General features: G+C 40.7%; 1 protein-coding gene across 1 annotated transcript; it reads right to left on the bottom strand.

Annotated features, from left to right (window-relative positions):
- Positions 1–781: 781 nt before the first annotated feature.
- gad2 (glutamate decarboxylase 2) lies at positions 782–18,052 on the bottom strand. Its single transcript, XM_067486584.1, has 16 exons — positions 17,165–18,052; positions 16,812–16,874; positions 16,487–16,615; positions 15,735–15,968; positions 14,481–14,571; positions 13,688–13,800; positions 13,103–13,218; positions 12,619–12,698; positions 11,915–11,969; positions 11,614–11,730; positions 9,853–9,917; positions 9,695–9,773; positions 9,448–9,597; positions 8,815–8,922; positions 7,321–7,410; positions 782–4,790 (listed from the first exon to the last, which is right to left on the bottom strand). Exons 1-16 carry the CDS (start codon positions 17,238–17,240, stop codon positions 4,617–4,619), a joined length of 1,740 nt encoding a protein of 579 aa, XP_067342685.1. The 5' UTR covers positions 17,241–18,052; the 3' UTR covers positions 782–4,616.
- Between the last annotated feature and the right edge of the window lie 112 nt (positions 18,053–18,164).

Genomic DNA, 18,164 nt, shown 5'->3' on the forward strand with positions numbered 1-18,164 from the left:
ATGATAGTAACTTGTTGGGTTTTTATGCACATAATATTTGAAATGGGTGTGTGCCCCCCAGTTAACGCATACAATATAGTATGTACTGTATTACATTTATCTGAGAGAGTCACATTGTTGTCTACTGTAACTGGTTGGTATAAGAGGGGGAAGCTAATCCTGCTTTTTCACACAGTCTGGGATGTCTTTTATTCATCATCTCCTCCTCAATTTCGACGTTCTAAGCTGAAATTATTCAAAGGAAAAGATGAAAATAATAACCCATTTCAGAAAATTATATAAAATACCTTTTGTTTGCCAAGAAATATCAAGTCACGTTGAGGCAAGTTAAAAAAAATGCACACGCTTATTCTCCCTCATGATAAAACTGTGAGGAAAGAGTGCCATCTAGAGGGAAGGTAGTAACCTATCATGTTAGAGAACTATGAGTGGCACAAGAAATGCTTTGTGATCTACACTAATTACAGAATATTTGAATCAAAGTGTTATAATGTGGCACTTAATTATACACAAACTGCACTTACTGAGGCTGACTTGGAAGCGGTGCATTGTGACTTTCATTTATTATGTGAAAAGCACTAATCTCATGTTTAGGGGGCCACAAAGTGATTAAATATACATGGACAATGAAGCACTGGAATTACTGTCTGTAACTGTTTTTAATTAGATATGGGGGGAAAAGTATGTATACATTTGTGTTCAACTTAAGATGTGTAACAAAGGTGCAATGACAAAAAGAAGCTAAAAAAAAGATATTTAAAAGAAACAGATGCAAGGAATGTTTGTTTTGACAATATTTATTTCTGTTTTCGCAAGAATGACATACAGTTCGGGACAAATGTATGTTTGAGAGAAGCTAGCACAACAGTCTGCAGGTTACATGATCTAAACTTGCATCATATTTCGTGAAAATTAACTGCACTCTGTGTACTAGTGGCAATACTGTATTTGTTCTCATGGATAAACAATATTTTCTGCAGAGAGAATTGGTTGCATTTTCATTTATTTCGGTGTTAAAGGTTAACAACACCTGCGTCCGGCACATTTTTGGACAATCGAACATAGTGTTTTCTCATACAGCCCATAGAGTCAAGAGCCTTGGTAAAACTAACTGAGAAAGAGTGACGTTATGGCACCATGACACAAGTCAACATCCTGTCTCAGACACACAAACAGAAGGACAGTGGGTAGCCAAGAAACCTTAAGAGGAAAGCGCGAGGATACGTTGTCACTGCTACCAGAGGGCGAAGCGAAAGCGAAAGAGAGGAAAGGTCACACAGGTGCAGAGCAGAGAAGAGCATTCAGAAAGACATGCTGAGGGACTACACCAATAGATATAAATACGCGAGGCTCTGAGCTGCGACAGTCTTCAAGCAGAAGAGAAAGAACGAGGATAGAGAAAGATCAAGCGTGGAGAGGAGTACAGTGCTAGGCGAGGTTAACATGCTTGTGGCACAAAGAAACTTTTACAGGAAGCCCAAGACAACAGATCACATGTAAAGGCTAGAGCGACAGTGCACTAAGCTACAGGTTAAGCTATACATCGGACACTAAAGCTAATTACAGGAGCTACACATACTGTATACATGTATATATAAATAGATATATAGGAGACGCTCAAACAAGCTGGATAGGCAAGGCATTGCATGCACGTGCAAAGAAGCAAGTCTAGCAGCAGCAGCGAGAGGAATGAAATATCTGGCTTTCCAAGACTACCACAGTGAGATTCGTTTGTCGCTGTCACAAATCTGATGTTGTCTGTGTCACAGTGTCTACGTCAGTTTGATTTGGGGAATGAGCAGGTGGACAACCAGTAAATCTTTGAAACTGTGGCTAGTCTCTGTGGGGATGTAAGAAGCTTTGGATCTCAACAAACTGCAACAAAAATGAATGAAAACCAACAGACCCTTGTTTCATGGCACATGAGAGCTTAGGTTACATTTTTTGAGCAGATTTTTTTTTTGTTTTCTTTTACATCAATTAATGAACAACCATAGGACATTGCACGTCATTAGGTCATGTGTTTACTCTAAAGTGCACAACCTCCCCCCCCTGGAGGAAAACTAGACAATACTGACAATTTTATACAAAGGCAACACAGTTACAAACACACTAGGGTACACATTGGCATGTACTGTCAAGTATCACATGTGCACAAAACAAACAAACAAACAAACAAACAAACAAACAAACAAACAAACAAACAAACAAACAAACCAAACGCAGGGCTTCAGAGTCAAAATGGCTTTGCATATTCATTTAATATCCAAAGAACAGAGCATCACTCTTCGTCTCTGAGTAAGACTTTCAAGGTGAAATCTGTCAGTTTATTTAAAGCCAGTTAAAGCTAACTAGTCACAAACCAAGTAAAGTATCTGACACACATGCACACTTGCACACGCACACACACACACACACACACACACACACACACACACACACACACACACACACACACACAGGAAAAAGCGTTTTGGACTCACGTGATGCAAATACAATTAATTTATGTTGTAGTTAGAGAAAATACGAATGACTTTACCTCACAAATAGTCTTTACTTATATGTCTTATATACATGTATGTATACACAAAGATATGTACTTAGGACATCCTGAAATACTATTTACAATCTATGATCAAAAGTGATTGTACACTGACCGACCATGTTGAGCAAATTGTGCTTTTCTAACTTGTTCTAATGAAAATGCTACAGAACCTGTTGATAAATCACGTTCTCTTAACTACACCCCTACTGAAGCATGATTGTAGCTCATTTTAAACTACTTACTGTGCATTTGGTCTGGAAACGTGATTATCATTCACTATTTTACATGTAAATAAGTTGTTTGTGTGTGTGTGTGTGTGTGTGTGTGTGTTGCAGGTAATATAGATTGGACCCAGATTTGAATATTGCTTGTGAATGAATAAAGAAGAAATCTCAGTTGCAAAGCAAAGGGCTGCTCCTTCTTTTCCCCAGTGATTTAGTGCAAGTGATGTCAGGTATACAGTAGCAGCAAATCTGGTGACGTTCCTGTATCCAAAAACACACCATTATTGCCCTGTTACCAGTTTCTCAAGATCCTCTGTGTGTTCGATAAGTGCTCCTTCAAAATTCCAACGGACAGGGGCTGTCTTTAGGCATGGTACTGTACTGTATGTGAGAGGTTTCAAAATTTAAAGTTATAATCCTTAAGATTTCGGTTTGCATGGCACCACATTTGGAAATTGGCCACCAACGATGATGAGCTGCGAGGTGAAGTTGGAGTAGTGATCAGTACTTCAGGTCATGTGACCAAAAAGCCAAGTAGTATGTGGTTGCAGACAAACACGGAGGACTATCAAGTTGTTAATTTTGAAAGACGTTGTAGGGAATTCTGAGTACTATGTTAGTAGTACTACATATTCCTTAACAGTTTGCAAAGAGTTCCATTAGCAAAAGACACATCTGTGTGTGTATCTGTTTTCAACTCAGCCACACAAACTGTGGGCTGAATAGACTGAAGATAAAGACAATATCGTCTGACAAGATAATACTGAAGTCACGATCTACTTGCTTTTTGTATCACATGGGAAAGACTGATTATGCCAGTAACAATGAATCGTAGTACAATAGTGTCCACAGAGCAGCAATTATACACACTGAATGGCGATGTTTGAAAAGTAAAGCATGGTCGTAGATTACATATACTGAAAAAACGTAAGAATTGAAACTGTATGTCATAACATCTGTGATGTGTCGATTACTTATTAAGACATGTGAAGCACACTCAGCATAGCTAAACATGCTGCCGGACTGGAAATGGTTTATTCCTGTATGCTGGGAGCCGGTGACATATAAAACTGTGTTCAACAAGCGTTTACCAGCTGAAATACACTAGAAAGAAAGACAAAGAGTAAAAAAGTCCTAATAAAACTGCCAAATCTGCTGCACGATGGACTGACCTAAGCTCATAAATGCTTCGAAAAGACTTTAGCGTTTTGACATTGTGATGGAAGCATTTCCTTGCTTTCTTTTCCGGTGAATATCTCCAAAGCCAAAATGCAACCTTCTGCAGTTGGGACACGTATTTAACATGTGCTGGTACATTTACACAACACCAATTAGAAGTATGTCATTGAAAATCACTGCTTGAAGGATTATGTGCAGATGTAAAGGCAGTTGATTACGCTGAGGTAAAGTGAAGTGCTATTTTTTTGTTTGTTTTTAAACCATTAAGTTTAAAATTGTAAAGTTACTATAGAACACAACCACGTTTGTCACTTAACTACATACTCTGCAAATGACCAATGATTCAAAAATAAACTCTTATCAACCTATGGCACAAGCATTTTATATCACAAAAATACATACGTTACATCACTTACACTACTCTGGGATCTACTGCACTACAAGAAAAGGCAGACAGAAGCGCTTTTACATAGCTTTGGACCAAGCTAGTCCACGGCGAGGCTACAATACATAATATGTGGATATAGATTTATATCTTTTTTTCTCAAATATACTCTTAAATATATGACTTTGGAGGAAAGAAAGAGAAAAGAAGTTTACCAGTACATTCACGACAAACAATTCATCCGTCAAAGGGAAACGCACAGGAGGATTTGGTGAGATGAGTCTTATAGATCTTGGCCGAGTCGTTCGATCTCCTCAATGAGAAAGTCGATGTCCTCGAAGGTTGCAGCGGGATTCGAGATCACCATGCGGAAAAAGTTGACCTTGTCCCCTTGCGGCTGGTAGCTGACCATGGTTGTCCCGTACTCCATCATTCTGGCCTTGATCACCGGAGCCACCTGATAAGAAAAGAAACGCTACTTTTTAAATTCAGTGATTTTATGAGTTAGAACTATAATAATAAATGGCTAAATTTCTGAAGGACTGAAGATTGTATGAACACCCAGTCTTCGGTTGATATGAGACATTTGTGTTCAGAGACTAATTAGATTGAACTAGCCTGGACCGGCATCAGAGCTGATTTGGGCCTCACTTTAAAGAAGGATCTGCACAGGAATTATTTCATACCATGCAATTAAAAATTCTTTGTACTGTTTTCACATTTTATGTTAGAACTTTAGGATATTTGAGTTTGGATGATGGATGGATAGATATGGTCCATGTAAATTCCCACATGACTTCTTGTCAAGATGCCAGTTTTATTTTGAAAGATTGTCAGTAAAGAGGAAAAAGGGGAACTTGACAGTAGTAAAACCCTGAAAAGGTCAAAGAATAAAACAAGGAGCACGGATATACAAAAAAAGTAAGAACACATTTAATCAATAAGAGCTTTGTTTGTAATTTAAGGATTTTAAGATTATTTTTAAGTTAGACAACTTTGTGTTTATCTTGGCTTTACCACATGATGTGTTTACGGTGGACTAATTCTATGAATTGCGTAACAGACAAAGACCATCAGTAAAAACTGGTCGCTACAGTGTAGGTGCATGTAATTCAGTCACAACTGCAAGGATTCTTCAAGCTTAGTTGGTGACATGATGCAGCAGCAATGAACGTGAGTATGTTGGGCTCATGTGCACAGGCAGAGGGATGATCTTCTTTAGAAAACTAGCACATTTGACATTTTTTTTGGAATCCATATCAGCTTTTTCGTATCAGCCATCCTCAGTGACAGCTGTGGAATTGTGAAACTAAATCACTTTTCAAATCCTCTCTTGCAAAACTCATAATTTAACTTAAATTGTAACCTAAACAAATAATAAAATAACATTAAATATGGATGCAAATGTTGTTGTTGTCACTTTTTTGGCAATGACACAGTATGAGAATCCAGATGTAAATGTAGGGACAGACACTCTCACGTGCTCCTTTCAGTCCCAGGGACAGGACCTGAATTTGTGAGTATTATATCCAGTTTATAGACTCTTGCACCAATTCAGGCCCAGAAATCATTTTATTGTCACGGATGCAAAGAGCTGTGCTTCCTTCTACACTGCTACGATGTCTCCCTTTGTACTGACATGTAAAGTAGCCGAATCCTGTAGGTTTTGGGTTAATGTTCTTTAAATGCTCTGGCAGACCAGCCTCTGTCAAACTTGCTCTGGTTGGTGCTAGAGATGAAATGAAAACCCAAGCTCACGCCACGGTCCCCTCTTTTGATGTTTCAAATACCATTATTTTTGTTGCATAGCTTTGGAAAGTGTGCAATCAGATCTCTGTGATTTCTTTTGGGATTTTTCAGCAACTGAACGAGTCCCATTTTCCTCTTCACTTTGATCCTGGTCCATGTGGTCCTTTATCTCCAACCGGGCTGACAACTAAATCTGACACCGGCAGGGGACACACAGCGGCTGCTGCCAAGTTGAGAGGTTATCTTCAGGGAACAAAGCAGCGACAAGTCCTTTATTTTGTGTGGTTTGTGTTCTGTGACGGGCTTGTGGCAGATTCAGTTACAAGTTTCATTTGAACAGCAGTGCTTTTTGTTTTTGTTAGCAATACGGCATCTATGCTGCGTTTAGAGGAAAAAAAAGCCCACGTTTGCTGTACTATCGTGACTCATAATCACCTTGAGGATATGCAGATGAGATTCGGTACGTTGAAGCGACAAGTTTGCTGCAGCTTTAGCTTAAGAGCTTAAGTTGATTGTGACTCATACGTCCTCGAGGTCTAGCATAATCTAGACAGAATTTTAATAAATCTGAGGGGATATTAGGTTGAAAATTTTGAACAGACCTCTAAACTCTGCTAACTCATCAAGGAACTGAGGTTGGTTTTAGAGAGAGTTGTAAGATTACAGCGAGCTACTTTTGCATATATTCTTACAGTAAACTGTAACATCATCTGTAAATCCCTCTAAACCTTCTTAAATTTGTTCCAGGTGTCCAGCTGCAGTTGGCAGGTCGTCATTTTCTGCAGCATAATCAGCCACTTCAGATATCTGCCAAACCAGTCTTTTGACAGTTTTCCAGTTGCTCTAAAAATCCAATATGGCAAGTAGAAATCGAGAAATGCTCTTTCACTTTGGACCCTTCAGGGTGCTTAATGTGCTTTCATCCATCAATTTCAATGACAGAGTCTGCGGAAAAGAGCAAATGGGCCAAAACTAAGAATTATATCAGCTGTGGTCAGGTTGTTTTTCTGGGAACTAGAATGTTCTGGTCGTTCTAACCATCAATTAGTATCCCCCCTGCTGCTGGGGCATCTTTTCAAAGACCACCAATTTAGCAGGCAACCTGTGAGGCTCCGACTATTTAAATCACACGTGCAATTGGCGTATCGTCTCCTAATAGGTAGAACATGTGATGGTCATTCTGGATATGTATGGCAGGTTTTTGGATAGATACTGCAGACCGGCTCCTTATCACCCACCTTGTGCAAGCGTTTCTGCTTCTCCTCTTTGTCCTCCATGTAGCGGACGCCAGGAGGGAGGTACCAGAAGCAGACATTGGTGTGCTGAGGCTGTGGGAACACAGTCAACACAAGAGAAGACAAAATAAACTGGCAGAGGAACACAAAAGCAAAAACGTGTAAAGCTGTTAAAGAAACATTTGAATTGGGAAATTGCGATATAGCACGTGAACAACCTTTAGCTCATTGTTTTGGTTCCACTTTGATAGTCTGATGAGTCCAACATAACTAATATTGAAAAACCGGAACCCAAATGAACACTCAGTTTCTTCTTGTCTGCTGGATATGAACAGGTAACTGTTTGCTACCCATATTAACCAAGCAAGTTGATAATATGACCCATTAATACTGAACTGTGGAGCCTCTTGCACTTCCCTCAGGTTGCCAGACACAAACAAACTGACCCTATTGGTTAAGAGCTTTACAATAATTTAAGGAACGCTACATTGAACAATATGAGTAGGAAAGAGTGGCACTTTATCATGAACATATTCATTTCAACCATTAAAAATACATTAATAAATACAGGAAAAACATGCATTAGATATATACACATGAAACACGTGCACATAGATGTACATACAGCCATGTTGCAGAACTAAGTCATCCTGGCTGTAGATTCCTCAGACTACATGCTGAAAGCGACAATGGCCCATCACTTTTACCAAGCCAGAGCAGAGGTGTTTGAAAACGGATAGTCGCACCTCAAAACCCCAAATGCATTAAGTTCTCCCGGCTTCACACAGGTAGCCTGCCTCCTGCTCAGATACTGCCTCCGTGTCTGAAAGCGCCTCACGGCTCTAATTTGTCGGCATTTGAAGCCCTGCGAGAGCTGCCAGCCAGCAAGTTGAAAAGCATTCATTACGAACAGCTGACCGGCCATGCACACCAGCCTCATTTATACAGAGGTGGCTCTGCTTTAGTATATTGGACATTAGGTTGATTTAATGGCTCAATGGGAGGCACAGAAGTGAACATCCGAGACAATGCCCAGAGGATTTGGCTTTTTCTCCATCACCCTTTGGGTTATGATGCTTTTACCCTTTTGTGGCTCAGCAGGAAAACAATAACACTAAAGAGCTCCCTGTATAAATGACTCGGGGTGTCCAGGCTCTCTTTTAAAAAAAAGAGATTTTAGTTTAATAACCCCATCATACCCGCATGTGGTTTTGTTGTTGTAGCTCAGCTCGATAGAGGATCTTTCAGTCGCTATGCTATTGATATGCATATGAGCAATTACAGGCCGTTATGCTATTCATTAAACATAATAGCAGCACATTATACTGGAAGCTAGAGGTAAAAATAGCATTCATCCAACACAAAGCAAGAGTGCACTGTGTGCCAATCAAGTCAGCCATTATGATGGCACTGAATAGGCTGAGGTAAAGAAGCGACATGGACTAATATGATTTGCTTTTCTTTAGTTGTGTGTCCAAGGTCGAAATATGAACCTACTTTCCCATCAAAGACCATCTCATATCCTTGTCTGTCTTTGATCTTGTTGTAGAGATACTCCGACAGCTCCAGACACTTGTCGATCTGAGCCTCAAACCCAATGGTACCCTGTAAAACAAAGAGAAGGAGGTTTTTGTAACGGTGTTCTAAAGCAAGTGAACACTGAAAAAGACTTGTTGCAAGCATTTCTGCTGTTAACACAGGCTGTTCAGAGATTCCTGAGTCATAGATTGGGGCTAAAATTCCAAATTCCTTTTTCATATTGCATCCTTTTGATACACATTTGAATAAATGTTTGTGCAGAACAAAGACTTATCTTCACTTCCACTAAAAAGGCTTAAAGAAGTGACCTCCGTGTGGCCAGTATGAACAGGAGGAAGGATTACATCGAGAAAGACCTTTACCAACGTTCACATGGCCACCTAAGTGTTTTATTATGACACATTTGACAAAAAATGTGGACTTGTCCTTTACTCTGTAAAATCTGGTAATAATATAACATTTAATCGACTTTAGAAAACAGAGACTGGCGCTTTTCTGTTGAATAATTGGACACAGTGACCAAAGGCAGAACTGCATGACAAAATGAGCAATACAGCAAACTTGCAGGTTATTTTTTATTTATTTTTTTACCTTGGCCCTCCACATGAGCCACAGCTTGAAGATATCTACATGGCGTCCACACTGCAGGGCTTTGTCTCCGGTGTCATAGGAAAGGTCGTACTGTTTGTCCTGCTGGAACAGGTAGCAGGCGTGCATCTGGTTGCAGCTTTGCATCAGACCCTGTCAAATGATGACGTGTGATCACTGCAAGAAAAACAATCACGAAAAGCAAAAGTATGTGCTGACGAACGTTAGCTAAAGGGAGTGTGGGGCGTACCTCCTCTCTGACCAGCAGGGCAGAACACTGCAGAGGGACTGACATCATTTTGTGTGGGTTCCATGTTACTGAATTGGCCCTGCGGTCGACAAAAACAACCATCATGCATCATTGTTTCAGATGCTCATTAGCCTTTAACATGTGCCAGGTTGACTTGCCTCTCAACGCCGTCCAGCTTCCACCTGTGTCTCCTGGACATGAGGAGACTTCCTCCCCACGCACCCTAACAGGACAGAGAGAGACGTTTAGCGTACATGTGAAACTGGTGTGGGTCATTTAGGAAATTTAGCATCGTGCATCAGTTGGATTTCAGCCTTTTATTAATACGATGTCACTAATCACGATAAGATGCAACAATTCCCACGTGCTTTAATGGAAAACCTGGAAAAGTGGAAGATTGACTCTGCTGCCTTAATTTTAAATAATTTAAAAAATAGATTTGATTTTAAGTCTCATAATAAGTGGTTGTTATTTTCATAACTGCAAGGGTAGGCTTTTTTTTAAGACAGCGGAAATGTCTGGCACATCGTCACGTCCTTCCAAGGGGCATGGATGATCTGAAAAGGTCAAAGCTCCAGCAACACTTATCAAACAACTGTATTCTGAGACCAACATGTTTTGTCTTGTCTCTCAAAAGTAAAAGAAAAGACTTTTTAAAGTAAAGGTCAACCAATCATACACAGTGCAAATTATGTCTAAAATAAACTGCTATCTAGTGGTCAAGTGTGTGAATTGAGAGATTGAGAGATCGTTTTCTTCATGAAAATTCAATAAAAGCATTTGGGTTTTTCATTTAGGAAAATATCTTTTTGCCTTGCAAAGTTATGGTACTGCACAATGATTTACATTTACTTTACTAAGCTTTATGGGGAAATAATCAGTCCTCTCTCTCATATGTTTATTACATTGATGACTGTGTAATGAGGACAGGTTGAAATAAAAGTATCACAGTGCTTGTTTGCTCATTTGTACTTTGATTTAAATTGACTGTAGGTGTGAATGTGGGTGTAAATAGTTGTCTCTCTGTGTGTGTCTCTCTCTGTTGAGCTCTTCCCGAGATTGACTGGAGACCATGTCCAGGGTGGACAACACCTCTGACAGCTGGGATAAGCTCCAGCCGGCCGTGAATAGGATGAGCGGTTGAGATAATGGATAGATGGATATTATTGACAATTTTTCTTTGATTGTATTTGCCCATTATTGGGAGATTACTGTTGTTGTATATAGTTAATCGTTTATTTCTATGTGTAACCATATAACCTATTATTATGGTTATTTTCAACTTTCAACTAGAGTCATTTTCAACTGTCATTAAATAGGTAGAAAAGTCAAAAGCATGTGTGCATGTTTAAGAAGTATTTCTGTACTTCATTTAAGAAGACAAATAATGGTAATTTTGTCTTATGCTCATCTGTAATTGCTGCTGTATGACAACTCTTTAAATCTGTTGTGTATATGTGTATTTTTCAGCCTCACTACCATTTATTGGATAATTGAACAAAAACAAAACATTTTTTTCCATGACAAGCTGCATCCACAAAAGCTCCAGATGTGTTTCTTTCCTATAACAGCCAGTTGAGAAATGATAGACAGGGCCATGTGTGCCTCTTAATAGAGGTGTCCCCCCTGTCAGGGCTAAATCACTTTCATTAACTAAGCGCGTTCCTTCAGTTAGAGGGCCCATGATGGGAGGAGATGATTTACAGCCTCAGTTCCAGTTTTTCTAATCTCCAGTGTAAGATAGGAAATGGCCAACTCCTATCTGGGTCAACCACAAGCAGTTAGAGGCGAGACAGACATAATAGATGTGTCAAACCACGTGGTGAGCTCTGTGTGTCTGTATTGTGCAAGAACATTTTATAGCCGGTAGGGAGGAAACATTTCTGAGTATTACTGCTCTTAGATTTTGCTTAACTCACGTCCACGTGCATCCAGATGTTGTACTTTTTGCAGATGTCAGAAATGGCGATGAGGGGGTCAAATGCTCCGTACACTGTTGTTCCAGCAGTTGCACTAACAAAGAAAGGTACAAAACCCTGCACGAGCACAATTGCAGAAAATGAGGAAAGCATCCAGTGATGCAGTTATAACAATGCCAATATGTTTCCCTGGTTTTCTCATCATCACTGCAGCTTCACTTGACTGAATACCATAAAGTCACTGCCGTATGAAGTAATATCTGTCTATTCATAGCTGTGTTATTAATGTGTATCACATTACCTTCTGTTTCGCCTCCAGTATTCTCCTCTCAAGGTCAGCTGGGATCAATTTACCACTGCAAAAGGAAAAACAAGCTTTAGTTGCTTCTTGGGCTGTTGAGTTGTAAATGGATCAGTATTGGATGAAGATCCTCTCCCTTAAAGCTACAGTATGTAAGTTCTTCAAATATATTTTTCGGTAGAGAAACCACAGAAAAAGTAACAGAAAAGCCAAGATATGCCCCATATTAGCAACCAATTAAATTCCCAAATATTTAGCCATCTAAAATCCACTGTTGCCTAGGCCCTGCTCAAGGGGGAATTGTTGGGTTCTCTCTATACATCTTTATAGTCTTCACTTTATTCTGTAAAGTGCCTTGAGATGACTGTGTTGTTAATTGGTGCTATATAAATAAAGTTGAATTGAACTGAATTGAATTAAAATAACCTCATCACAAAAAGCAGGGATGGGGCAGCAAGGTCGCAAACTGCAACCCTGCTGCTATATGCAACTATAACCTAAACACTTATAATTTACACTGCACCTTTAAACAAATGACAGCAGTGTAAATATAATTGTTTGTTGGCATCGAAAGTCCTGCATTTACGGTCAGGAAAAGTACGGAAATATCAGTCAAACTAAAGGCTTCCAATGCATTTTCCACCACTTGAATTCATTCACTATCTTCTAATATTTACTTTTATTTGAAATGGCTAAGACTTTACCTTTCATCTGCCTTGATGCAGATGACACTTTCAGTCCCAATGCCCAGAGCTGCTGCTCCCTTTTTAATTGAAAAATGGCTCTAAAACATTGCAGGAGAAAAAAAAAAAAAAGGAAAGATCAATTATACTTATATTAATATATATCAGTGAGACAAGTCATTGAGCAAAAACAAAACCGATTTAAAAACAAGTAGAAATACCGAGAGGCTTTTGTGTTGTTTAATGGCTTCTTGTTTGCAGTAACACATGTCCTTTAAAGATAAAGGAGGTGACATAATGTGACAGACGCATCAGTCACCTATGTCTGAAACATATAATGTCAACTTTACATCGTTGCTGGAGGTGTGAAACCTACACCTGCAGACCCCAATATACATAACATTCTTTTCCGGGGAGGAAATTTTGTGCTGCTTGATCCAATCGGACACATACAAATACTACAGTGGGACTTTCTTTTCAGCTGAACCAAAGCACAGATGCCTACATGTTCAGATGTGAAGGCCACCAGTCGGGGAACAGATGACATTCCTTTCTCCTTAACCTCAGGGAACATCTTGAAGCGGGCCAGCAGCATGGCGTACATGTTAGAAATAGCACCACCTGGAGGACAGACAGGGTGCAGCGATTTAGGGGCCTGTCAGTGCAGTGTCAGCCCACATCGCTGCCCTAACCAGCAATTCTCAGAGGAGTGATGCAGATGTTACTGACACACAGGATTAGAGAGTTTAAGAATGAATATATGAAACAAAGAAGCAACAATAAAAATCTTTAGTTTACAGCATATCACAACGTCCAAAATCAGGACTCACTTCCACAGCCATTCACAGTCTTTGTCAGTAAATTCTCAAATAATTGCTTCTCATCATGTGTCAGACGTGCATGGGAAAATTGTGAGATTAGGGGGGGGCGCTGGTGTGGTGAGGGTTTGAGATGAAAAAAGTAAATTATTTTATGCTAATTGGCTTTTAAAACGAGTTCCATTTATGTCATCAAAATGCAAATTGACGCACGCAGAAGGAGGCAAAAAACAGGCGCGCTAGGTTTGATGGAGAATTACTAACATACATACCAGGAGAGAAAATGCCATCTCCTCGGCCGTCTGGCCAGCCAATGATCTCCCTCATCTTCTTCAGAGTGACATATTCCAGCAGCACAAAGACAGGAGCCACCTCATAGGTGAACCTGAGTTACACAAGGGACATCACACAAAATGTGCCATGACTCATCACTGAAAGAAAAAAAAAAGTTAAATCCCATTTTTTCATTGGACAGTTATCCAAGGTAGATACAAACTGTGTTGCCAATTTTTGAAAGTTAAATTATCTACTGCACTAAAAATGTTCAATCTGTGTTGATTGCTAGATTTTATGCTTATTTCTAAAACTGAAGAAAAAAAGGTTTAAACTGCGTCATCTCAACAATTTCAGTACACAATTCCGTTCTTCCTGATAAATGTTTCTCCGAGTACATGGTGTTTTAGCTGCAGTCGCTTTAGAAACCCCAGTATCAACACGAGGATTTATACTGCGGTGCTTCGCAGTCGCCAAAGGCCGCGTTTATCGCCTCCAACACACACACGCCCGAATTAGCTGCAGATTAGTCTGAATTTAATTTCGGAGCTAATTTTCTCCCCTTGAATCCCCACGGGGGATCAGAGGTGACGGGGAGGGATAAAAGGCAGGGGTGGGGGTGGGGTCTGCCTTTCAGTTCGCCCTTTTCATTTGCCATGATTGAGTGAGAAAGGCCACTATCAGCCAGTGCAGACACAGGGCAGAGTGCGGGGCGGATGGTCCGGAAATGGAATTCATTGTGATTATCATTATCACCATTTAAAATCGTGAAGCAGCAGGCAGCATACTTACATATTGGTGTTGGCAGTGGATGTTAGCCAATCGGCTGCCAGTCCAACCATGTCTAATCCCGTAGAGAGCTGATTGAAGTACCTGGGGTGGGCTGAATAAAACGAGTGTGAGATGGCTGCAATTTGAACATTTCATCTGCAAAACTGAAACGCGCTTTTCATATATTTGTGCTGAGTTTGTGCAAAAGACTGTCATCTTCGAAAAAGCTGTAATTGGCGGTTAGAGGCGCAGCTGCGGTGAGGTCTCAAATCAAAATCCTGATAAATATGACATTTGGTGCAGCGTGGACAATGTAGGAAGGCTGTGCAGGATGTAAACACACCCGAAGTGATTTCATTTGAAAATATGAAATATAAACAGCATAGCACGTTTGAATTTCCCATGTATTTCATATTCCCCGCAAGTAGACAAGCACTTGACTTTAACCCTTATTTGTAAGCTTATAAGCATAAACAGGATTTCGGACATAAACCACTATAACGTTGGTGTAAGCACATGCTGCACATCTTCCTGTGCATGCAGGTGTATAAACACACAAATACAACATATTAAAACACAAAAGAGAATATTATTGAATACGAAATAGACTTTTTAAACGTGCCCTCGTGTGAGCACTATAGTGCGTTATAAAACATCCAAGCGTTTTCTAAACTCCATATAAAAGCTACTAAAAATAAATAAATAGAAAATGTGAGCACATCGTTTTTTTAAGCAGGATGAAATCTGTCTCGTTGCCGTAAATGTTCTCTTGTATGTGCCAGTCTGCACAGAATAATGGACTTGGCCTCTGAGCATGATTATTAGTCTATTATCTCCGCCTCATCGCGTTTGTCGGTCTGGTGGTCAGGAGGAGGAAGAGGGGGACAACTTCCAGGGTTTCAGGCATAATTTATTAGTCATAACTTTTTTTTTCCTTTTTACAGATTTATACCCACCAATTCTATGTATTATCCCGCGTAAGCGTCATATCCTACTTTTTCACCTCCAAATTTTATGACCTATGCTAAAATATTTTAGCATTTGGTGTCTTTAAATCTTCATGGGTTATATCCCCCCCAGTAATTCTGCAATATATCAAGAGATTAGGCTTGTAAAAATTTCAACTGAAAAAATTTCAAATAAATACAGACAGCAGGCCGCACTTCAGTCCTGATCCGATGATGCCAAACTATAATTGGTGTTATCGTATTTAAAAGATGGAAGTAAGCACGCAATTTATCACGCATCCGATATTTCAAGTTGAAACAGGCCTACCCGTTTTAATGGCGTATTTCAGAGTGGCGCGGCAGCTGATTAAGATATCATCCAGAGTCGCCGGCTCGTCCTGCAGCTCCCAGTTGTTCATCTGCAGGAGCTCGTTTGGATAATGAAAATCAATCACTTTCGTTTTCCTGTCGAAAGACTCCACTATGTAGGCCAGTAAAATATCCACAACTTCCTGCAGGAAAGTCATAGTTTTGGTGTCGCCATCTACAGCAGGCAACAGGTCTGGAAAACAATAAAAAAATCAAAATAAATATTAGCATTCTGTGATATTGCTGGACACGTGTGCAGAGGTGCCGGCGTGTTTTCCATGCAACATGAAGACGCACTTGTGAAGACGCACAAATAGGCCAATTTTGCTGCAAAATTATCCCAGAGACAAAATGACATAGAGACTGAACAACCTTTTTATTTAACAGGCGTAAAAACTGACACGTTTTCTTTGACGCCAAACATCGTATAAACAAGAGATTGTGCTGAAGGTGACCTTTCTATCTATAGATCTGTCATTTTGTCAAAATACGCATTTGATTAGTCATTTTTTGCACATCTTCTTGTTTGATTTTAATTGCGCTTTTATTGTTTGGGAACAAAAAAATAAATAAATCACAGAATCCATAAACTGAAATATGTTTTACACTGAACAAATGAAACCACTCCGTGCTGGGCCATGCTCGGACTCAAACATACAGAGCAGGAGCTCGGCTGTGTCATAAATCTAGGTTAAAAGCATGCTTCTGTACCTGTTGAATAGAGGTCAGAGAAGACCAGAGCAGCTTTGGTGCAGTTGCAGGATTCGTTGCAGCCGCAGGTGCCTGCAGCAGTCTGTGGCGGCTCGGCGGGTTTCTCCACTTCCCCGACATTGAGCAGCGCTTTGGAGACCGCAAAAGAACAGGTGGATTTAAAAAAAAATATTATTCTGTCCAAAAGGCCACATCGTAAATTTTAATTCTGTAAATAAAAAAAAAAAAAAAAATAGAAAAAAAAGGCATGTCGCCCACATGGCGTCTCCTCCACCCCGCCATCCCCAGCACCCACCCCACACTCCATCTCTGTGAACCCACATACCACATAATTTCGATCCAATTCCTCCGGATAATTTCTGGGCCGCCGCTTGGCACCAAGCCCTGGCTGCAAGAGAGAGGCAATAAATCAAACAACGATGAGCTGTGTGCGGGCTCTCCAACTTTAAGGTACAGCACCCGGAACACAAAAAGCCCCATGCAATGTGGAATTTAACGACCCTTTAAAAAAAAATAAAACTCTTGCATTTTGCAAAGTAATAATGTGTCGACTACGAACACAGCAGGCCTGCTTTGGTAGTAAAACCAAACGCAGGGTTCTGGTTTGAGACAATGGACACGAACGAGTGTTGTCCTCTGGTTCATCATTGAAGACAAAAAAAAAAAAAAGGCACTCACGCGTACTGGGGCTCTGACTCCCGGTATTGGCTCCCGCATTATCTCCACCAAGAGACCAGAAACCGTGCGATGCCATTATTGCCGGTAGTTAGGAGCTGCAGGAGACACCGAGACCCACAGAGCCCATCCACACGCTACGACCGGGAGCTGTTCAAAGCTGGAGTGGTGCTGAAGCTGACCAGACCTGTCCGACCGCTGAAGATCCAGCCGTGCATCCGATAGACGCTTTATGCTGCAGGAACGTCCCTAAAAAATAAAACGTGCACAACACCAAAAGCGTCCTCGTCGCTCGCTCTGCAGGCGTCCACAGGTGCAGGAAGCATGAAGCAGCGTCTTCCCACAGAAATTCGCAAACACTTGACTTCCCCGGCGCACTCAGTCGGCGCATCCACGCACGGCGCAGCCACTCTCCGCACTTATAAGGGGCAAGATACCCTGAGCAGGTGCAAGGTGTTCCCAAAATCTGGAGTAAGATTGTCTGATGTGTGTGAAGACGAAATGAAAAGAAACGAAAAAAGAAGAGCAGAGCAGGAAGAGCTGGAGTGGTTGCAAGCAGCAGCTTTAACGCTACAGCTGCTGGTAAATATGCCGCACATGCACCATGTCTAATTGCATCTAACCTAAATTTCACGTCACCAGAGAAATCCCATCGTGATTCACTTCAGGTCATGACGAACTGCGTTGCGTCGCGCGTCGTGACTCCATACATCCCCAACATTTTGTCCCCTGCGTGCCGAACTTACCCTCCATGCAGACAGTGAATGCCAGCTCATTTATCTGCTCGGCAATGGCAGACCTATTTCTTGGAGACCGGCTGCTCTAATTGCCCGCCTCCGGTGAGAAAACAGCGGGGCGGCGAGGAGACTTGGTTCAAATACATAGGGTGCGCATAGGTCCCTCCTCTCTCCCTCAGTGTCGACGCGCGTTACTCCAAAAAAGTATCCATGCCACTAATCCGCACTCGATTTACTTTCTGTGGTCTGAATGAGAATCATTGACA

Source organism: Channa argus, chromosome 19 (genome assembly GCF_033026475.1).
Source record: "Channa argus isolate prfri chromosome 19, Channa argus male v1.0, whole genome shotgun sequence".
Taxonomy (NCBI): domain Eukaryota; kingdom Metazoa; phylum Chordata; class Actinopteri; order Anabantiformes; family Channidae; genus Channa; species Channa argus.